This window comes from Drosophila serrata, unplaced genomic scaffold (genome assembly GCF_035046125.1).
Source record: "Drosophila serrata isolate PLE 108 unplaced genomic scaffold, ASM3504612v1 contig_272, whole genome shotgun sequence".
NCBI classification, from domain to species: domain Eukaryota; kingdom Metazoa; phylum Arthropoda; class Insecta; order Diptera; family Drosophilidae; genus Drosophila; species Drosophila serrata.
The window spans coordinates 6,563,964-6,588,785 of record NW_028257170.1 but is presented as its reverse complement, the minus strand read 5'-3'; the positions used below and the strand labels follow the sequence as shown (position 1 = coordinate 6,588,785).

At 35.7% G+C, this 24,822-nt stretch overlaps 1 protein-coding gene across 2 annotated transcripts in view; it reads left to right on the top strand.

Moving 5' to 3' along the window:
* Positions 1–9,565, top strand: part of dpr6 (defective proboscis extension response 6) — a 143,455-nt gene extending 133,890 nt beyond the window's left edge. The window contains exon 7 of one of the 2 annotated variants that reach the window (XM_020961199.2): positions 5,970–9,565. In XM_020961199.2, coding sequence (XP_020816858.2) covers positions 5,970–6,262 — 293 coding nt within the window. In that variant the 3' untranslated portion in view covers positions 6,263–9,565. Of the gene's footprint in view, positions 1–5,951 lie in introns of both variants that reach the window. The other variant, XM_086833192.1, reaches the window with a different exon arrangement.
* Positions 9,566–24,822: the final 15,257 nt, after the last annotated feature.

Here is a 24,822-nt window from a genome sequence, read left to right as displayed (position 1 = left end):
CTCCTGATCCACACTCGTTTCCACATCCTTGTTGTGGGTCTTGACTTACGCAAACAGTAAGTCACCCACACATTTATACATCTGCAAGGACGCACGTCTCAAGTTTATCAAAGAAAAACGAATGGGGAGGAAAACACAAAAACTCTGGGCGAAAAAACCAAAAAAAAAGAAAAGAAAAGAAAAGGCAAAGCTACAAAGAGCACGGGAAATCCAAGGGAAAAGCAGTGGTAACAGGTCAGGCCACACTTAATTCATTCGTGATTTATATGAGTCGCTTTCGGGAGACTTAAAATGTGGTTACAGCTTTTGGCTTTCGCTCTGGCTTTGGCTTAGATTTCTGGCCTGGCCTTTTGGCTGAAAAACTGACGACGAAACTATGTGCATGCGGTCTGGTCTGCCTTCTGGGCCAAGAGAGATTTGCCTGAGCTCAATTAAAAATTCCCCTTGAGAGCTGCTCAAAATTCAATTGAAATTCTCCCGAAAATTCCCTAGTAGCCTGTAGCTTCAACAAAGCCGAAAGCCAAAAGCAAAACCGCTGATAAAATACGTATATATATTATCTATATATATATATATTTGTATATCTGGAAGACAGACTTTTGGCTAAGCCTGTGAAAACAAGTTTTTTGGCAAGCTGCCCCGCCTGCATTCGTTCGGCATTTTGTCACTTTGACAAAATTGTTTGGTAGTTTTCTCGCAGGATTCCGATTTGGATTCCGATTCGGACTGAGACTCGGTATCCCACTTCGTTGTTGGTTTTTTTCTCGGCTCAAGCACCAACTTGTCGTTCAAGTGACATTCAATTATTATTTCAGCCAGGCAGTGCAGAAACTTTCCAAACTGAAACTGAACTAAACTCGAAGCGGGGGAAGAGGCTGGGTACAAAAGCTGAGCCAAACGACAATATTGTTAGAATGTATTACAGTCAGACAAATGCCGGACGACTGTCATTCGGTGACATCTAAACAGATATATATACATAAACATTCAAGTATATATATATGCCCTCCCATAATACGTATTTGCGCATTAAATTCAAAACTTTTCCAAATAGTTTTCTGCCAAATAAAATCAAAACGAAATCTACAAGAAAATACAACAGCAGATACATTTGTGCGTATATATGTATATAATAAAATGAAAATGCAAACTTTTAAATTACATTTTGAATGAGAAATGCTGAGACACTGAGACTCATTCCCTATTATACGGCTTAGACAGGCATTTTAACTGATTAAAACTGAATTGGTGGAGTTTTTGCAAAAGTTTTGTGCTCCGGCAAGATACTGATTTTCTACCTGCACTTGTTGTCGCTTGCCTGGGATTTTCTTATAGTTTTAGGGCATTTCATGGGAAAAATGTCGATAAAAAGCAACAGCAGACAGAGTTTACAAAAGAAAACTGCCTGGCAATGATGGGATATAAAAATGATTTTGAAACTTTTAAATCCTTTTAAAACTATTTATTGTCTTTAATATGTTTTAGAAGAAATGTTTGACAACTACACAAATTAAAAAAAATTTCGAAGTATATTTAAAAGATTTTCTTAAAAAAATATATTGTTTAAATCAACTAAAAGCAGTTATAAATTCCATAAATATTAAAGTAACATACAGTAAAATCTCCACTTATTTGTATATAATATTTATATTTATTATTTAAACATTTATAACCAAAGTTTTGGAGAATTTTAAGCACATATCGCCTCAAGTAATCCCACGATAAACGCAACTTTGAAACAATAATAAATATGTCATACCTGGCCAAAGCCTTAACTCAAGTATTCCACATTGTATGCGAAATCACCAAAATGGCGAAAAACTTTCTGCTCAATTTTTGCCAAACAACCAAATGTTTGCCTCACGGCAACTCAGAAGCTTAGGTAAATTCCAAATTGCAGAATGCAAATGTGGGAGTTGCTCGTTTTTGCCAGGATACCCGCGGCCAGGATAACTCGTAATTTGAACTCGGCGGCCGCCCCAAAAAGCGTGCAGCTTAAAATTAATGACAGCGACGTAGATGTCAACGCAGAGGATGAAAAACAAGCGCGAAAGGCGAGGCAGAACTTTTAGTCCAGGCCGCAACGTGTGGCAGAAAAATAAGAAATAAAAAAACCAAAAACAAAAAACAATAATAAAACAGGAGAGCTTTTTTGGCGGGAAGAAGTGGGTAGGAAGAGCGGAGGGCAATGCATGGCTTCCGGTTTTTGTTCGCGCTCTGGTATTCGCTGCCACGCCCCGTTTTCCGTTCGCCAACAAAACTCCTTGCCACTGGCGTTGCGTGCACGAGTGTCACATATGCACATTTTATTTATAAACTTGCAGCAAAGTGGAAAATAAAAACGAAGGCAAGTCCTGCCAGCAGGATACAGGAGCATAAAATACCCTTAAACGACAAATAATTATAATCGGGGGAACTATAAAGAATGTGTGTAATATTATAATTTGATAATTATATATATTAATGCATTGAATATTTTGTAGAAATTCTACAGGTTTATACTTCTCTTTTATAAAAGTACCTATAAGATGTTTTAAAGTTTATTTAATGCTTCTTGTTTTCATTTAAATTGCTAAATGAAAAGTCTTGCTTGGAAAAATACATATTAGACCAATAAAAATGGGTTTCTATATTTATTTAACTTATTTCCTGAGCTTACCTGACTTTATCCTTTTTAAAAAAAGGAAAGTATATATTTAAACTCTTCTTGCAATAGTTATCCCCTTTGAAAGAGTATTAAAAGCGACTCCGCGGAATGCAATACCACCTCAACGAAACGTCCAGCCTGGCTTCTGACTCCTGACTTCAGGCTCCTCACTTTCCCACTTTCCCACCCCCCACTTTCCCACTTTCCCATACACCCAACTTTCAGACCCCATTCCGTGTTCGGCGATAAAGCCCGTAAAATGCTTATCATGACCAAGCCGGATGTGCACAGTGTCAGGCAGCAGGAGCAAAGCGTTTTTATAACCCACTGCGATATATATATGCGATAGTTTAATGCATAATTGAAAAGCACGCAAAGTGTAACAATAGACCAAGCCCAAGGATTCAGCTGCACGAGCAGAGAAGGACATTTAACTCTTTCATACATATATGGTAAAAACTAAGGACCCATAAATTGCAACAAACAGAATAAACAATTCTCGGCTTGGCAGGCACAACTTGTGTGTTTGACCAGAATGCTTGTGATAATAAAAATGAAGAGTTTTTTAATCATTCAGAGATTTTAAGGTATTAGGAGAGATATCTCTTTTGTTGTGTTAGGGAAAAATGAAATAAAATTTTACTTTTACTAGAAATAAGAAGAATATTCAAACAAGTAACATTTTTTGTATTCTTTTGATGGTGTTTCTATTGGTTTTACAAAATGTTCAGGCCTAGAAATACAAATCCTTAAATTTTTTGTGCATTTTGCAAAAGAATTACTTTATTTTTCTTAAAGTTGATTTGTGTATAATGTTTAAACTTTTGTTTCTGAATTGAATGTTATTTGCTTGATCTTTTGCTAGCTTGGTTTTATTTAGGGCCTTACAGAGTAAACCTGAATTTATTTTTAAATTATAAAGCAATTTGACTTAAACTTTCTGTATATATTTCGATGTATTTCCAAAGTAAGTCTAAATGCTCTTATGGAATTAAACTTAATCTTACCAAAATTCAGCTTAAAGCATATTATTGTTAATTAATAGACTCAACAGTCTGGTTTTGAATGACTTTCCATTCTTTGCCTTCATGTAAATCACAAATTAATGGCAATCAAGAGCATTCCTGGTACTGTTGGTCTTGTTTGCACTTGATAATGGAAATTATTTAATATTTACTGGCTCAATTGAGCACGAAACAATCGCGCTAATGAACTGTGTAATTCATTTGGGCAGAGGAAAGAAATCGCATCAAGTGTAAGTGAGGATAAGAGGGTGGCAATTGCGGCCTAATTGAATGGTTCTTAGCGAAGCCAAATCGCAGCTTTATGTCGCTCTCCAGAGGCTTTAGACACTCGCAAAGTGCACTGAGCACTGAACACTGAATGCTGAATGCTGAACGAGTGGCTGTCATCCGCCATCCGGCATAAACTGCACAAACAAAGCGCGTTTAACAAAATGTGAAAATACTGCCAAAGTATGCAAAACTGCTCGTAAAAACACTCGAAACTACGTGCATGCAGCCGAGTCCTTCGTCCTTGAGCTCCAATTCTCTTTCTCTCTCTGAGTGTGTGTGTGTGTGTGTGCTTGAGTCTGGAACTTGGTAGTTGCTTAGCAGCATCCTTCCATGACCGGCTTCCTTCCTGAAAATCCATCAGCGCTAATTTTGCATATTTCAGTTACCATTTTACTACATTTTTTTTTTGTGGTTAGAGCCAAATTTTTTTTCTTTTACATTTCCCCTGTTCCATCTTACCAGAAATTTCTGTGTACTTTATTCGCCTTTTGTTTGGCTAAGCCGGCTTGTGACTTGTGTTTTCACAGCCGTACTCTCGAGCCCTTGGGATATTTAAGTTATGCAGCGTCGTCTGGGGACAGGAGGAGGGAAGGTCTATGGGTTCACTCTGTTCTGATGATGAATTATGTGCGCCACGTACGTTATTAATAATTCCGGGGCTGTCAACAAATATACATTGTCTTGTGCCGCAACATCTACTTCCCACGAGTGGGGCCACCGCCACCGTGGCGTATGCGTGATATGTTTGTGTCTGCCGGCAACTAGGCAACTAGGCGATATATGCGGCATCCAAATTTATTGGCCATCCTTCTCATGGTTCTACCCACATAACAAACGAAATTTGAATTGAGAGAGAGCGAGAAAGAGGAGAGAGAGAGAGAGAGCCGGGGCCAGGACCCACGCAATCTGTTTACATCTCTGGTGTAACGAAGCTATTCCCACATCACGCATACGCCGTGTATTACAGCACAACCCATTCTTCGCTCACATCACGCATTCGCATTTTGGCCATGTATTACATCATTGGGAAACAGGGATTTCAGTTTGTTTGCACATTGTAGAGTTGGACTCAAGTGCCAAAGTTAATTGCTTGAAAAATTCAACTCAATCAATTACAAGGACATTGATACATAGGAGATTGTGTGAGTGTGTGTGCGAGTCCTTGAAGGACTCAAGGTGTTACGGCAGATGGGCAATTGTTTTGTGTTATTTATGCACTCGTTTCCTGGCCATAGCGTGCTCTCAAGAGCCTTCCCCCCAGGATACTAGGCCCCAGGATATATACGTTTGTTAACAGGGCCACTTCATTTCGGCAATTAAACGGTTACATTGTGTGTATCGTGAAGAGAAAAGGTAAACTACAGATAAATCATCTGCCAAATCAATTTATTAATGACCACCACAAAAGGCTGAAGAGAAATTAGCTAATTATTCGATGGTCGACGGCAGTTTGATGATTAAATATTTCATACGCTTCGACTGACACCAAGTTTGTCGGGGCAGAAATCACAAATGTCTGGCGATTTCCCCTGGCTCCTTTGGCCCCAAAACTAAACACTGCAGCATTAATTAAATATTTATGTACCAACACAAACAAACACACAGCTGCATGTACACACACAAACACTTGAGCGAGTGGCCAAACAGAGCGCAACAAATAAAGACGGTCAATTTTGTTACGGCACGCTGACTCAAGGAGTTATAAGGATACAGATACGGCAAACACGGATACAACTTGAACTCGAGGCTGTACTTGTTCGCAAGTACACTGGCTTTTATTTACCGCTGCCAAGACACTGGAAAAAATATGCAAGAAACAAAGATAACTTTCTCTCAACAAGCATAATCCTTTAATATTATTTTATATCTCTCTCTTGAACTCTCTCTCTTGAACCTTTAACTGCTGATAAATCCCTTCTATACCCCCTATTTTTTCGGTGCATTTCCCCCTTATTCCGTGTACAAATTTAACATGTAAGCTCAAGACAATGCAATAAAGTTGAAATTAGTTCGGGCCATAATTTCAGGTGAACATCCGGAGGCAATGCAAACTGGCTCATCCGGTTGTCAGTACAATTGGCTGACAATTGTCCTGCTGCTGGGCCTCGTCCTTTGCTACAGTCGCCAGTGCAGTGCCATCCTGCCAGCGTCCTTGCCGTCATCCTCGACAACAGGCACACAGATGGCAGCCAGCGAAAGTGATACAGCATCAGCAGCAACCACAGAAACAGCGACGACGAGGAAGCGGTGTCCAGCGGTCAAGAGCTGTCGCCAGGCCTGCTCCGGTCAGGTCCTGGCCAAGAGGTCCTGTCACAGATGATCGAACGGTGACAGCGAAAACATCAACTAAGTAGAAGTAATTTAAAGCCACACATGAAATGTGAGTGCGAGCGCGTGTGAATAAAAATGGTTGAATGCGTGAATGGTCCCTTGAGTGTGTCTGGCTAATCAGCCATTTAGAATGTCAGTTTTAAACTCGTAATCGGAAAGAATAAATAAATATACATAAGTATATAAATATAAATAAGTAAGTAAACAATGCAGCACAATGGCTAAGTTCGAGGCTACAATTAATACAATCAATCGATTTAAAACCCAAAGTTCTTTGATTGAATATTTGTTAAAATGTTTTTTGTTTACTTGTTTACATAATTTAGAGCCAATATACTTTATTGCTTTTTTAGGAACAGCATTAAAATTGAGCTTTTAGATGAAATCACTTGAAGGAATTAAATGTTTAAAGTTAAAAAACAACTTTTTCATAATTTAAAAGCACTAAAAAACTTTAAAAATTTGGTATTGTTTTTTAAAGTCTTCATTACAACTAATATAATTTTCTTTAACTATATTTACATATTTATTAATTATTTATTATTTATAACATCATTTCCGTATTTTTATTTCCCTAAAAAACGCTCAACTATTAAAAAACTTTGTTACATGTGTGTCATTTCCATTTTATACTTATTAATCCGCAAAAAAATGTATTAATATCTTCATTAAACATTGTTAATTAAAGTATTAAAAATCCCCACTTCTGGATTATATATCCAACCCCTTTCCTCCACCCCCCAAAGCCATTGTAAAGCATTGTAAATATAGAAAACTACTTTGTGTAAGCTAATTGATTACCATTTAATGTGTATATTTAAACAAAATCAAAATTTACTATAAGATATGTGTAAATACAAAAATTAAACGTAATTATGGCATAACCAAACCGAAGCAAGCAAAAAAAAAAGTAAAATAAAATAAAAAGTGTATCGCAAATATGTATCACAAATGGGAATGAGTAATCTATGTGGCGCCGGCTCTTTTAATAAATTAATGAATAATCAAATAATGTGCAGTGTACAGTGCGCTAGTCCCGGGCTCAATATTAAATAATTAGATAAAACGTAGACAGGCCAAATACAGAAACAAAATGGGAGCAGCAGTGAGTCATAAAACATTTAAATTGATTGCCATATCATGCAAATATTTGCACTGCGCAATTTTACGCCAAACCAAATGTAAACTCGATTTTGCTTGCTTTATTAAACCACAATAAAAGTATACAAATTATTTAATTTGATATTGCAATGATATTAATTTAAGTTTATCATAATTTCTGGCAACATTCTTTTGGTCATTATTTAAATACTTGTGGATTCCCTTAAACTTTAAAGTCAAATTTATTGAAGTATGTATAAATTGATCAAATTTTCATATTACATGGATAAACCTTATTCCTTTTCTCCCTACTAATAATTAAAGTCTATATTTTTATATTAAACTACCACCAACTGAGAAAATTCTAAAAATAACTAATTTAGTTTATTTTTCCCCCAATTTTAATTACTAAAAGTGTCGAAATGTCACAAAAAAACATTTACCATAAAAAACAATGTCCAATTCAACCGAATAAATTGATTTAATTAAGTTATAAAATGTGCAAAAAAATATAACAACTATTTTTCAGGATTAGAAACATCCCATTGACATGCCGCAAAATAATGCTAGACATAATTGTTATAATTATAAAACAACAATTTTGCAAAACAAACTCACAGATTAACCAATCGAGCAATAACCAATTCAAACTGATGAACAATTAAATTGTGCGAGGCTAAGACCCCTTGATGTGATTTCCCCCATTTTATGTTTGGACACAATTATAATTAAACATAATTCCGTATTACGAGTATGCATTTCCATTTTGTTTACTGCTGCCACATAAAAGGCAAAACTAATTTTATTAATTTCCATTAAGCTGTAAAAATAATGTTAGTCATAAGCTGATTTTATGAACACATTATCTGAGTAAGTGCAGATAGAGTTGTTTCCCATCCTGCAGCTTAAAAACTAATGCTTTGGTTGCAAAGATAATTAAAAACTGTGGACAATTTTCAAATTTATAATTTATACAAAAATTTAAAACATTTTTGAAGCAACAAAAAAATGAAGAAATTTTTTTTACCTATGCAGCTAAAGTTTCTTTTGAAAGTATATTGTTTAAAGCAATTTTGCGAGATATAAATATTGAAACTAATATAAAATTTAAAACTTTAACGACTTTTTAAATATTACCAGCCTTTAAATATTCTTAAATGAAAATTTGAAGTTTAAACAATTTTGATATAATTTTTTCTAAATTTCTAAAGCTATTCAAAAGTTCCTTTTACTTAAATGGCTTTAATCCCCTTCAAAAATATATTTTACAAACATTTAACTACAACAAGCTTTCTATACATTAAATATTTTCAAAGTTTAATGATTTTTTTTAAATATTTAAAATCCTTAAAGGCTTCTCAAAAACAATTTTCCGAATAAAATGTACCTTAACTCTTCTATCTGTGCTTTTCCTTTTAAAGCTAATCTCCTAATTGTTAATGCAACCAAAGTCGTAATGTAACCAATCAAAAGTATAAACAGTCGCCCGCAAATCTACATACATATATGCATATATATATATATATATATATAAATACCTATAGTTCAGTTTAAGTGTGAATATATACATATGCCAGCCAATATGGAATTTTGAATCGATGAGATGCTAATTCCATAAGCCCACAAGCATTTGCCATAAACCTTTAAAGCGCCGTACATAAATCTACATATGTATGTATATGTAATTGTAGGCCATCAGCTAAGTAATTCCTGTATATTAAAGTTAATTAGTGAAACTCTAGTCGTATGCATTAGTCAAGTAAATTTACAGATACATACCTACCATGTGTGGCTAATGACATGGTTAAATATATAGTTGTAATAAAGCAATCGAACTGTGTAAAACGAACTACTTTTAACTGTTGAAATTACGAGTAAACTAAATGGCAAACTAGTGAAAACATACCATAAATATGACATAGCAAGGCATTACAATAATAATAAACAAATAGTAACAATAACAAAAGGCAAGCAAACAAAGCGGAGTGGAGGAGTGGATAAAAAAGCATTTGCTTTATAGGTAAACAGGCGGATAAAAAATAAACAGAGCCAGGATTGCTGTTTGTCTTTTGTGCCGATGTCGATGTCGATGTCGATGTCGATGATTGTCGCCACAGAGTATATTGTAATACAACAAAAAAAAAGAGCAAACGAGAGCGATACGATTAAACATTTTTTATTTAAAAATTAACCCATCCATGGCGTTTTCATTTGGAGGGATTAGCCGGAAGTATCTTCGTTCTCTCACAGCTCAATTATTTATGCAAACTACAAGGGAACACAACAGCTGCGCCTGTGGATCCTCCGGCGACAGTCGAAGAAATGAAAAATAAGCTGCAACGTATGCGTGTGTCACATGTAATCGCTGGATTATAGACAGCTCTCCAGGAGCTGCCAGGCAGCTGGCAAGTAGCGTTGAAAACTGGGTCAGCAAATAAATCGAAAAGGCTTAAAACAAGGAAAAGGAGAGACCATAGAACAGCCATGGACGGCACAGATTGCTCCTGGCTATCCTGGCTGGGGGTAGGGAAGGATGGGAGAAATCCATCCAAAAGGGCATTTTCCCTACAGTAAGTATGCGTGCGGATTGCCCGAGTTCAAAAACAATTTACATTTGTTGTCCTGCTGAACTGGTGTCCTCTAACAATAAAAGGGGCGACCTCCTTCCAGTTCTAATTACTGTCAGCTCGATTCACGTAAGCGAGAATAAACAGAGCTCCTGCCCGAGATTTGTATTTTAAAAGTATTTCAATTCTCTGTAAAAGATAATATTCCTTAGAGCTTTAGAAGTTTATTTTACAGCTGGTTGTATTATTTTCTTACTTTTCTTATTATTTTCTCTTTTAAAAAAATATCTTTAGTCTTTAAAACTCTTTAAAAAAGTGTTTAAATTGATACAGTATTTGTAAGTATTTTAATTGTTCCAGTTTTGTTTATTTTACTGCTGGATATTTTATTTTCTTTATTTTCTATTTGCCTTTTCTTTAGTAAATTCTAAAGGCTTTAAAACACCTTAATAATGTACCTAAATTTAATAATTTGAAATTTTAAACGTACAGAATTTTTTTGTAAATTGGTTTTCTTTAGATGTTTGTCAAATTTATTGTGTGTTTTAAAGACTACATCGATGCCACAAAAGTTCCTCCGTATACAATTTTTAATTTATTATGTTTTAATTTATATTTTAATTTTTCATCCTTCAAAACAAGTTACCATTAAATATTGAATATGCAGACCGTTTAACCAATTTCCTGACAGATTACGTATACGTAATATATCACTACAAAAAGAATGATACATTGGGAAAGAGAAAAAATTAACGCAATTTATGGAAGAATAAATCAATATAATAAATATTTTATCCAAATTTGGTATACTATATTGTAAATGAGTATGCAATTTATAAAAAAAAACGTATTAAAGCGATTAATTAACAAGTTTTTATCGACCCTTAAATTCTCTCTGCAGCATTTCCTGAGGTAAAGCTTAAATATCAGGACTGTGCTCTTGCCTTTCCTTTTCTTTATTTGATTTCTGCTTTATTTCAAGTGTTACCTATTATAATGATAATTTTAATTTCACTTTTCATTGACCAAACACAACTGATGGACAATCCAATCGAAGCCGCAATCGAGTGGCAAATCCAAGTCTATTGTGTGCCATCCCATTAATTAACATTTGGGATGGGCGCAGCTGCAGAAATGCAGTTGTAATTCTATTCAATTTCACCACAAAATCCCGGCTTATCCGCCTGCATGTCTGTCCTCCGAATTCGAAATTATAATAATAATAATAATAATAATAATAACATTAATGTGACGCTGCGATGTACTTTTGACCGCAGGCAACCCAAATATCTGTACTCCAGGCAAATGCAATGTGAGCAGAGGGGAAGGGAAAATGGGGCCCGATTTTAAGGCCATTTTGCGACTGCGTTGGCATAAAAATATTTATACGCTCACTTGAGTTCAAATTGATGCGCGCTGCTTATGCAAATTTCTGGTTGCCTAAGCAACCGCAGTGCCAAGCTGTTGTTTGGCCAAAGTCGAATCTCCCGTAGACCTAAAACCCGGACATGGACACGGACATGGACCCCGACCCGGACCCGGACCCGGACATGGGCATGTAATTTGGCCTGATAGATTCAGCTTAATGCCCTGCCATTAGACACATTTGTTGCCTCTGTTGTCCACAGGCACCGAGGAACATCCGAAATACACACACTTGGCCATAAAATGTATATAGAATTTAAATAAAAATTATAGAAATATTTTTTTGGTAAGAGAATTTATGTTAAAATATAATTTTTTAGATTTCCAGACTGGGAATTGGTTATAATAAAATATTTTCGTATACAAAAATAGGTACAAAAGTATATTGTTGTATAAAAGGAATATATAATGCAACACTTCCTATTGTAAATAAATTCTTGTAAAGCAAATATTATACTTTTTTTTAATCATAATTTTAGTTTAATCATATTTATTTTATTTTCAGTGCATTATTTCGGCTTGGTATTGATTTGAGCCCAGCGAGGGGCATACAAAAATCAGTTTTAAAACAGGCTCCGCGGCGCCACAGACCTCAAATTTTCGCTTTCACATTTTCATTTGACAAAACATTTTACATACACAGAGACACACACGCGTTTGACCGCATTCCTTGCCGGCATTTGCACGCTAATTTTACTGAAAATTTAGATGCCATCTACATACTATACTATATGTATATATATAGGCAATGTGTATATGTAACAATGTAATCCCATGAATTCCTCAGATGACAGTTTCACGGGGAATGTCTATTGAAGATGGGCATGTCCCTTGCAGCATGCGTTCGGTGACTGGCTCGCACCGGAAATGAGCGCACTTCCGGGAAATTCAAACGCTTTCACTTGGTGTGCGTGTGCTTGTAAAAAATCTGGAGGGGAAATTTGTAAACAGAACAGATTTAATGGAATTGGATTTAATGAAGGATTTACTAGGAAGTCTTCAAAGGTTTTCTGTTCTTGTTAATGTTGATTCGAAGTATTTATTATTCGTTGAATTTTGCATTTTGCTTTGACTAGATATATAACTTTATTCTTTTAAACCTAATTAAAATCCATCTTAATCAAGTACTTTAGGGTAAGAATTTTAGACTTAGCATTAAAGAAGGCTTAACTTATTTAATTAGCGAGTTTTAAGAAATGTCAGATTTATTGTGAAAGATTGTAATGATTTTATAGAATTCCAAATTATGGATTAATAAATTAATTAATTATGTTAATATTAGACCATATTCTTTATCTAGTAAGAAATCAATGTTTGTGAATAATTTCTTATTAAATTAGGCTGATGGCTATTAAGTTAGAGTATGAGTTTTAAGATATCCTTTATACAAATTGTTGTATCACTTTACATCAAAAATAGGTAAAGGGGTCCAAGGGAATTAATTGTCAAATTTTTGCATAGATCTAGGCGTGAGATCATTTATATAAATGATATAATTGTTCTGATTAAAACTTACCACTGCAGAAGGCTATCCGTTTTCTCCATTGCTTAATCCCATTCAGTTTAGAGGCATGTTCTAGACCTTTCCTGGTATCCAAATATATTTAATTGGTCAGGTGATATTTTTGGTGTCGATGGGAAATCACTATCACAATCACTAACACTGAAGATGTAAACAGTGGGAAGGCCGCGGACACAATGAGATCAGCGCAACGGCAGTGCCTGTATTTATAGTCGCCGAGCAAAGAGAACAGAGAAAGTCAGAATGAGAGCGAGAGGGACTGAGATCCATAGAGATTGGCAGAGAGAGAGAGATTGGGAGAAACAGATTTCTCTAGAGATGCACTGAGTGGTAGACCGGCATGTCTAGAGTTAAAAAGAGTGTTAGTGTTAAAGAGAGAGAATGAGAGAGGGAGAGAGAGCCGAAGAGAATTCTATCAATTTAAAGGAAAAAATGTTGAGCACTAGAAAAATTATTATTGGTTATTTGTTAGCTATTTGATATAGAAGTCCCATCCAGCCCGTTACGACTTATATACTATATAATAAATATCATAACAACACCGCCTATTACAGAGCATTCCACTTGCGCATACGATTATCTGCAGAAGAGTGTGTAAAATACAAGTTTTATTTTTTTTTTCTCTGTGGGGGCGTCACACACATTGTCAACGGGGGACAGTGTGGGCGTGGCCAGGGCCAATGTGGTCAAGCATAAACTGGCCGCTACAGCGACCGCAGGAAATGCCAGTTGAATTATAGACCATTTGAATGAAATTATTTTAATTGCGTAAATCACTTTGCAGCCAAACCGAAAATTCAACAATGCTGCGGTGCGATGCTGCGGAATTGTGGGCGTGGCTGGGTAAATTTTTAAGAGGGTGGTGGGGGGGCAAGAGCAAAGTGTGAGCATGCCACTGGCACACTTATTGGCCAATCTCATTTAATGCCCACCACTTGTGCGGACTTTTGTGGGCCAACAAGGGCACAAAGCACAGGATGCAATGGGGAGTAACATAGAAAATATTGGGGTTTGAGGTTGCAGCAAACAAACGAATCCAGAAAACCCTTGAAAATTCAACCAAAAATATTCCTGTTTGCATATTTGCACTCCATTCTCCGATAATTGTTTTCGCTAGGTCGACAATGGAAATAAATTCCGCCAATAATTGCGCACAGCTTCATTTTCCCCGGGGAACAAGAGGGGCGGGAGGTGGGAGGGAGGGGCCTTTTTGCAATTGCAACAATAATTTGTACAAATTATCGCCAATATTATGAAAGGCATTTCGCTTACGAATGCCACATTCTAATGGAGCACACGGCGTATGCGTGATATCAATAAATGCATATTTTACATGCAGCGCGACACTTGAAACAGCGATAAATGCAATGTTTTCATAATTTATGAATCGACATGGACATGGACAGATGGTAGCAAATATTTGCAAACACTTCTCGTGCATTACATTAATAAAACAGCATGAAAGGGGGGTTCAAATGTCGCACTAACTTTAAACTCCAGCAAGTTCCATACTCCTGCACCCCCACAGTCGTTGCTGGTAATCCTTTTTGGCCATTGAAGCATGTCCTGCACAAAAGCGGCTCCGGCAAAACAACTCAACTTGACCTCACCCACTCGCCACCCACCCAATACACGGCTCAATGATTTTGGCCTGGGATGCAGAGAGTATAGTATATAGTTGGGGTCAAGAAAATAGTCACATTATAGGGGGAATATTATATTAAAAACTATAGGTTTAACAATTACTGAAGCTAAAGAATTGATATAATTCGTCAGAGACTTTTATATAATTATTTCTTAAGAGTTTATAGAAGAAAACTTATGCATAAGGCCCAGTTACTTAAGCTCAACCGAAAGAAAACCGACACCTAAACTCATAAAACCTAAGAAAAACATTTATGAACTCTTTTTAAAATTAAAAAGCCTTTAATATTATTATTTAAACTTTTGTAAACTCCACAGCATCAAGGAGAATGTACCTTGGAGCTCTAGAAAGATTCCCCTAAGCAAAATCCCACCTTAAACCATATTTCCTTAACCGCCATTGTGCAAACAATATTGGAACCAATGTGTGTTTGGCTTACAGAAGATTTTTTGTTTGACTCTCGAGTGGTTATTGTTGTCATACGAGAAGCTATAGCCATGATATATCCACGATACGAGATATGCGTGCCGCACGGCATGATAAATGATGCGGCTCAGCATCCTTCGTTGCGGTCGCTAAATAAGGCTTAGTGCCGGGAGCTGTCATTCCTGAGTATGACTGCAAACTATGAACTATGAACTTATGGCATATTTGCTCGCCTTCAGCAGCAATCAACTGCACTTAGCGTTAAGTGGGCTTACTCCTGCTCACACTCACACGCTTCACGCTTGGCTCCTTGCTAGGAGAAGCCAGCTGATTTCAATGCTCCCTCCGCCGCCGATGAGGACCACTTGTCGATGTCGCCAATTGACGCCAGTGGCGACGGCGACGGCGCCGTTGACACGACACGAGCCTCCCATCCAAAAGTCAGCCACTTGGAGGATCAGCGATAGCAGCTCCTCGGCCAACTCGAGCGGACGTGAACTTCCTTCCTTCCTGCCCCCAGAGCGTGGCATCCTGCATCTTCTGCCGGATGCACTGACACGAGCCTCGGAAGCGGCCTACTGACTGGGTGCTATATGGAGCTTTGTTCAAGGGGGAATAAGGGAAGGAATACTGGTACTCATTTAATTATTTAAGGTCACCACTATGTTGTTAATTAAATGTATGTAAACTAAAGTTTTTAAAGCCTTCATAAGACTCTAAGAATACTGTTTTGGTATATTTTTAAAGGACTCTGCTGCTAATATTTGAGTAAAATTTTCCTCTCTTAACCAGATGTTTTTATATGCCTCTTTTTCAACATTTCAAAAGGACTTCTCTATATTTTAAGAAAAATAGAATCATAGAACATATTTCAGCATATTTTACATATATTTACAAAATACATATTTTATTTTATTTACTCGTACATTTAGCAACTGAATTTTCATTCGCCCTTCAACGCCATCTGGCCTGACAAAAACTTAAGCTTAGCATTTATTCGACATCGAAATTATGCCACTTTAATTCATCGAACTTTTCAGTTATTCGAAATAAAGGATTTACGATATTAGTCCTTTTTCGAAAGATTCATGCGAATATATTTCGAACAACTTAATGGCGACATCTAGACGGGCAGTGCTACCAATCAGAAGTTCGTAGGAAATAACGTCAGGTGGTGTTTAGCTCTGCAACGTGTTGGTTCGAAAGTCTTGCAACATGTTTGAGACCTTGGGTCAAACCTTTGCCGAAATTATATATTTTCGAACATTGTTAGAGGTCCTGCTAATATAACAGTTTGTTTAAGGATGTAAACAGGATTTGCTGTCAACTATGTTTTTTGAATTGACAGCAAAAACCTTTTAACACATTTTGTAGAATAATAAACACAAGTTCATACAGTACAAATAAATAAATTAAATTAAATTAAATAAATATTTCAGCAATGTAACAATGTAGCATAAATTGAGAATTAATTAGAAACCTGCAGTTGTCACTTATTTTTAATATTACCTTTTTCTTTTTTCATTTTAAATAAAACATTTTACAAATGTGTGACATACAATTTAGGGTTTTTTTATTAAATATATTTTTCTTTATATTGAACCATTTATGTTCTTATTATTAATTGTATAATCTTTTCTTAATTCTGACTTTACTTGTCTCTTATCAAATACAATCATTAATTAATTAATTATTATGTTCTTACTATTAGTTGTTTAATCTTTTCTTAATTCTGACTTTACTTGTCTCTTATCAAATACAATCATTAATTAATTAATTATTATGTTCTTACTATTAGTTGTTTAATCTTTTCTTAATTCTGACTTTACTTGTCTCTTATCAAATACAATTATTAAAAGTTATTCCTTATTCCTTTATGCATTACTTTTAAAATAAATAGTATCCTACTAAAATCGTAAACTTAAAAAAAGCATGATATATATTCTTAAAAAGCTACTGTAATCCTTAATTATATATGCATTATATTATTCAATAAGTCCCCCTTCTACACTTAAGATTTAATATTTAACTATTCTATTAATAAAATTCATTTACAAACTATGACCGCCAAACAAATAGGTATCCTTTGATTAGTAAAATCCTGTCTGCTTAACAGCATGCCTGATTGTCAGCCTAAAATATCAATCAGAGATTTGAGTAATTTCCTGATGCTGTGTGTGCGACCAATCAATTTAATGGCCCGCAAGGCCTAAAAAGGTCAAATGGAGTCGAAACGGACTCTTAGCGGTTGAGATGAAAGGTTCGCGGACAATAGTCCACAACAGTTGAAAGTGTCCTCGTACATCAGGGAATCCACAGTCACACAGAGAGATGAAGACACGCTTCACTATGGGCCTAATTGCTTTAAAATAAGCCACACCCACGGTGCCCCGAAAATCCATCTTGCACGCACATTACGAACCCATCGATCGACCGTTAGGCAAGTGACTGCATCTCTCAGGGAGGCTGGAGGACAGAGGATGGAGGACAGAGGACTGAGCGTGCGGGCGGTCGGCGGCTTTTGAAGTTCCACCAGGATCAGAGCACGCTTGTCAATTGTGGTTGTTGGCTTCAAAAGCGGCTTACTTGGACCTGGAACCGCCGGTATCCGATCGATATGTCCCAGTTCCCCCGGCCGAATGAAGTGTGTAATTTGAAATTAGCCCAGGCTCAGCGGCACCTTTTGAGCGAGCGGCGACGAGTGTGTGCAAGTGTGTGTGTGTGTCCAGTGCACCTGCTGAGAGTGTCAGCAAGTTGTGCATCTGTATCTGTATTCGTATCTGTATCTGAAGCCGACAGTGGCCGTCCTGCGGCGGCTACTCAGTTACGCAGTCGCACCGGAACGTCAAGGCCACACATCGCCCGCAACTCATCAGCCATCGTAGTTCCATATACACACAAAAAAATAAATAAATATGAATGCTATGAGGATCTTGAACTATTGATTTATAGCTACTTTTACCTCTTATTCCTTGCAATAATTTATAATTTAGATATCTAATTTTTATTAAGACTCTAAACATCTTTTTGTCTTTGCTGAAGAAAAATATGGTTATTTCAAAAGATTTAATTACGTTTTTCATATAATTAAATTCCATTTTTGTAGAGTTAAATAATGTATCATAATTATAAAACTGTAAATAAAATTTTTCTAAGCTAAAAATACAATATATCTTTTAATTATCAAGATAATAAACAAATGTTTATTTATTTAATTACTGAATAATTATAAAAGCACAATTAATATATTTTTTCTGTTATCTACAATTTATATGATTAAATTCAGGTATATAATAAATCATAATTATAAAACAATAAATAAAATCTTTCCAAGCTAAAAATACAAATATATCTCTTAATTATAATGATATTGAACTTAATTTATACTGAAGAAGATCAAACCTATAATTTTTTGCAATATAAATCATCTTTTTTAAAATGCATATATTTAAGATTTATAAATACATCTCTCTCTCTCTCTGCAAAAGTGCTTATTCATCCCCATTTTTTACCGTGTCTCTCGTTTTATTTTCGATTTCAGTTCCATTCAAGAAGCTTTTTTAGCCCGATAAATATATAAGCAAATTTATGGCCGCACATATCTGTATGTACATTTATAATGTGACTAATTTGCGATCTCTTGATTTTTTTTTTTTTCGTAAAAAACCAAAACTAAATCCAAATCCAAAAGCAAGACACTCATCCCATCCATTCCATTCCGTTCGAATCGCGAATTCAATCTTCTATTCGAATCCGCTAATCAGGTTTCTGGCCCCAAATTGATTTCATTTTCATATTTCAATTTCGAAAGACGGTAGCCGGAGCTCTGTCGAAAATGCAAAATCAGTAAGACCAGTAGTCGCGACATGATATAAATTAACTGTTTTGACTTTGTGAAATGAAATGCGGCCTCTTTGAAATTCCGATTCGAAAAGCCGAATATATCCAAGAGCCAAATCGATTTCTTACACAAAAAAAACGTACTACGAGCTACGAGAAAAAATAAAAAAAAAAAACACACACACACAACAAAATACCATTCAAAGTGGCTCGACTTCGAGTTGTTTATCTCGTTAGAGTTGCCAGCGCGCCGATTTCTTTTCGGCTTAAATGGTTTATGTGCGTTTGCAACCAGTTTTATGGACATCGCCTCCGCAGGCTGACGGAGCGGCGGCCTGATTATATATTGATGCCGCTCATCCACTCCGCCACGCCGCTGGATGCCATGCCCGTGCCCGTGCCCGTGCCCGAACCCGATCCCGATCCCGGTGCCCAGGCCCAAAAACCCGATGCCGCCTTTCCAGCGTTTAGGTGGGTTGTGGCCGGCGCCTTTGAAGCATCTCGTTTACCACGTGCCGTGGCACGAAGCCACTCCCTCCCACCCCTCTGGCAGCCAAAGTACAATTTTTTTAAGAGAAGAGCGTTGTATTCTTTTTTAAATGCTATTAAGGGTATAGGGAAATATATCAATGCCTAAAGAAACCTCAGCTCAAAGAAGAGATATATAGTTTTAAAATAATAAAGGGGAAAAATTATATTAATTTGATTTAAGCACTCCATATTTATGCTATAATTCTTTTAATTAAACTATTCAAAAGATTTAAGTACCATCTTACACACTATGAAATTATTAAAAATATTACGAACTGAAACAGATGTTTTTTATAAATAAATTATTATTAAAGCAAATGCAGATTATATTAACGAGATTTGGAGACGTCTTTCATAATACATTTCAGATAAATAAAAGATTGTTATCCTTAAATCTTATTTATATTTGTATATAGATTATACCCAATGGTATTTTAATTGTAATCAGAAGCTTGTAACCCTGTGAAGGAATCATTTCCGACTCTACAAATCATATATATTCATGATCAGCATTAACAGACTTGTTGCTCTAGCCATGTCCAATCAAAAAAGGAATTTTCGAAATTTTTCCAAAGTTCCAAAAAAAAGATAAGGGGTTACATCGTTAAAATTGTCAACATTATTCAAAAATGTAATTGTTTTTAGATTTTAAGTTGAGTTAGCAGATTTATTAACCTAATAAAAAGTACAAAAAGAAGCTTTTCGAATTTAAAATTGATGCGTTTTTGGCTTACTAATGAGAAGCTTGAACATTGATTTTGTCTAAAAATAAATCTCATATAATAATATCTATAAATATTAATTCAAAGAATGCTTATGCTTTAAGTTTAGTTCTGATTGATTTCCAATTCAATCTTATAAATTGTTAATTGCAAGCAAGGGATTATAGGTTTTGTCTTCTCTAAGTTAGTTTCATTATTTAAAAATTAAAGGGGAAACAAATATTAACTTGATGAAAGTAAATTGATACAATCTAAACGTATTTAAAAAATGCACTCTTCACAAAATCTGTTTAACTATTATATACTGTTTAATAGAAATAAACTGTTACTACACTTATGATAACTCTAATAAATATCCCTCAAAGATTTGTTAAAGATTTTAAAAACATTTGAAAAAATATTTATTAATTAATAATGTTTAATTATATTATTAATATCAAAAATATTACAAAATTTATAATAATATATTTTAAAAATTCCCCAAATTGATTCAATAAAACCCCCGTGTCTTTGTAATTTTACAATGGCTTCTACCCACTCTTTCCGGATCTTTAAAAATTGATAATTAAAATCACAAATGGCTTACAGACAAGCCAAAATCACGAACGTCACTGATTCTCCCCCTCCATATGATCCAATCAAATCGGCGACACACAGACCCCCATTTGAATTAATAAACAAAAATGTTCATAAATAAATATATATTTTATAAATGTTTATTTATATTGTTTTAGTATATGCGCTGCGTCTAACAAAGATTCCGCAGCCAGTTTTCAAGTCGAGTAGCGATTTTAACGATTTTAATGATGTGCTCAACGTTTTATGATTTAATTATGCCGTTTGTTGTTGTCTTTATCGTTTGTTATCTTCGCCTTCTTTTTTTTCAATTCTGTCTCAGCCTTTTATCGGTCTCAGTTATTAATATATGCCCCATATTGAAGCTGGCTCGGCTATTTATTGAGCCTTAATTATGTGCGATTTAAATTCTTAATGAATGCCGCTTTTGGCCAGCTCCGCCGCCAATCATCCACCAATAGCTCCCTCCCAATGGCCATATGTAGGCGCGCATGTGCCGATGATTTAAATGATAACGAATTGAGATATCTGCATAATGCCACCGATTTGTGCGGGTGGCAGATGCTGGATGCTGGATGAGGCGCCAGCATGACGACGCCGAGCCAAGCCACTTGGCAAGTCTCTCTAGTCGAGATTTGCAAATCGCTAAATTCCGCAAAAAATAATATATCGCAGAAAGGCGATACATTTTCCAGTTGACATTTGTCGACCTAAGAGAGTGAAATTAAGTCTCGGTTAAAAAGGAAATTGGTTTTTTTGGGCATAAATATTTAAGAGGAAAAACATCTGGATGATCACCGCCCAATTTTGTAATTTTTTTAATGGTATGCTTAATTATAAAATTGATTATTTTATGGCAATAAAGTCTTTCACAGTTTTAGTTTTATACTTGTTGAGATCTTCAAAGTGATATTTATAATCTGTCTAAATATTTTCTAAATTGTATTATACTTTGTCTATTTATGATGTAATTGATTAATTTAAGGTATTTATTACTAAACAATTGTAATTTTATACTCCTTGGGATCCTTGGAAATATATATCTATACCTCTATACTATAATTGAACACTTTAAAGCAGCACAAAATTAAATAGTAGCCAAGTACTTAAACTTCTTCATTTACCTAGATTTGTGTAGTTCTTGAAGACCTAACATCGATTTTTAAATTTTATACAAATGTTACAATTTTGGTAAGTGATGTACATAGGTTCTCCAAATTAAAAGTAGCTCTTCTCTATAGTACATGTGATTCATATTATGAATAACTATTGTATAGTTCTTTAATGGTATTGGCATAATTAAGTCAGCTGAAAATTAGTAACAAAGTAATGGTTTTTACAACTTCAATTTATATACTTCAAAATATTCTTTAAAATATTTTAGTACTTTTTCCAATGATTTAAAAATTGGATTAATTAATTCATTTTCTCTGAGATGTACTCTCCAGCAGAAACAACTATTTCTGCCTTTTTATTATGTCAGTAAGTGCCATTGTCATTCATGAATTGGATCCTTTTTTGATGACATCAAAGTCGCTTGGTTTTACTTTATCTGCGGAATGATTTTTTCGGCATATGAAAGCGGCAATAGCAGTTGGTTTTTTCGGTTTTATTTTTTTGTGAGATGGAAGTGAGGTACTGGGACACATGTAGGTTGCGTTTCGTGGCTTAGAATCAAAGTCGGATCAGCGCAAATCTCTGTGATCTCTGACGATTGCTCTTTACCGGCATCTCTGGTGCTGCCGCTGCCTCTGCTCTGCCTCTGCCGCTGTCGGTTGAACACTTTGATGTCCTAATTGGTTTATTACTTTGTCGGCATCTCGAGTCTTCTTTGTGTTGCTGCTTTTTTTCTCTCAATCTATCCAGCTTGGTATTCCCCTCTCTCTCTGTGCACTGAGAGAAATTGGTATATATATTGGACAAGTAAGTGAATTTTTAAAGGCTGCAAAAGTTCTTAATTAATTTTATGAATATAAAGTTGGATTGGGTATTTGAATTCGATTTTGTAGGTCCAAAAAAGAAAAATAAACATATAAGTTTTAAGATATGATATGTTCTTTATTATCGCAAGATGTAGTCAAATTTTATTTACAATTATAAATATTAACTATTAAGCTAATTGGAATACTATAAATGAATTTAAATACATCCCAAAAAGGTACATAAACCATATTTATTAAGACAGGTTTTGTACTTTATTGTCACATGATTTAATCAAAGGTCATTTTAAATTATAAATAATGATTTAATATATAAGACATATATTTTATAAAAGCATAATACAAATAGTAACAACATTTTACATATGCTTAGTATACTTTTTCTGTTCCTTTTCCTGTACATTAAAAGTTAACCACAAAAATTAAGATTTAAAACACTATTCACCTTATCCTTCCTATATTTTTTCCCAGTGCCTGTTCTTGTTGTTGTTAAATTCTGTTTTATGCCGTTGCCAGTTTTATTTATTTCTTTATTTCTCTGGATTTTCATGCTGCCATGGCCAGGGACTCTCCTGCCACCGACTTTGAGATACAACCTCGGCTCCAACTCGAGCTCCCCAAATGGAGCTCGACGAGTGAGCACGCGCACACAGAACGGAAAGATGCTTGGATGGACCCCGCGGGTCCAGAACTGGAAAACGATCTCTGCCCCCCTGTGGAAACCCCTCCTCCTGCCCCCCCCCTAACACCGCCTCTGTTAACAATGTTGCCGCGTGTGCGCTCAATCAACATGTTGCGATATCAGCGCAATTTGTCATCTTATAAACATCGTCGCAGCGTTCGCCGAGCGGCTTCGTTTTCGTCTTCGTCTTGATCTTGGGCTTGGTCTTGGTCTCAGATCAGAAGCTGGGAGTGTAGCCAGAACATCACAATGGGCAACTACCAGGAAACCGTTTTCCGAAATGGAATCACCCAAACGCATCTCACACAGTTCGCTGTGCGGTGGTCCTGTGTGAAGTTTGCCGTATTCAAAGCACAAGAAAACTCAATCAAGGGCCTCGTAAATCTTGGCACAATTTGATGAGTGCACAGTGGGAGACAATGGCATGGGCCATGGGCCATGACCCATGCACAGTGGGATGCAATGTAATGGCATTTCAATGGATTTTTAAAGAATGTTGGAAGATACAAAATTGTCAGATTACTTATAATATTTAATAGATTTATTTTAAAGGTGATGATTAATAAATATAATATCAATTAAAAATATAGAATAAATAATATACAATACAATTCAATTTTTTTAAAAAGAATATATTTAGAATTCTTATTATTACCTTTACTATTATTATATATATTGCATTAGAAAATCTCATTATAAAGGCACATAATAATATGTTTCAATGCTATTTACAAAGAATTAAGTAGTTAAAGCATAGCATAATTTCTATGGTTAAATTAGTTTAATTCGTTGTGATTTATTCTTAATAAAACCCTACCAAATGCTGTACCGCAATATGTACTTTAGTATACTTTTGAATTACATTAATTTCATTGTGATTTTATATTCCAAACCAAGTCCTATAATTCCTTATCTTCTCCTTTTCAAAGACTGTTTTTAAAGCCACACCACTTAGCCTTTTTTAATCCACTTCCTACAATATCTCACCCCACTGTGCTGCGTCCCGTAAGTGGTCCTGCAGTTCTCGGCTTATTGATTATGGCCGACGCATCGGCCCATCCATTTCCATTTCCATTTCCGATTCCAACGAGTCATCATGCAGAAGAGGTTGTGATGCTGGTGATGCACCCCCAGCTGGGCGATGCTGCGATGGACAGTGAGTGAGGATTCAATCCGAGTTATGATCGCTCTCGCCGTGTGTGGCGAATGTTTTGACATTTCGGGGCTCGAAAATGGGAATTCCGCCTAAATTTGAAACATCAAAAGTGTGCGCAACTGATCTGTTCATCTACTGATCTCCAGAGCGGGTCTGTACCATATCGTACCATTCCGATCCGATCCGATCCGATCCGGGCATTATTGATCGCCTGTGTCCCGCTGTTGTGATCCGGTCGCAGCGGGCGGCAGAGGGACAGAGGGACTTACAACAATGGCCTCACTGTATCGTCGCGCGGCGGACCTTTTGAAGGTCCTTTTGGCCAAAGTTCTCCCATGAAGTCGAACGAACACACACGCCGCCAGCATATGCAAAACACAATGAAGTTCTTTGAAGCGCGTCGTTGTCGTTGTCAT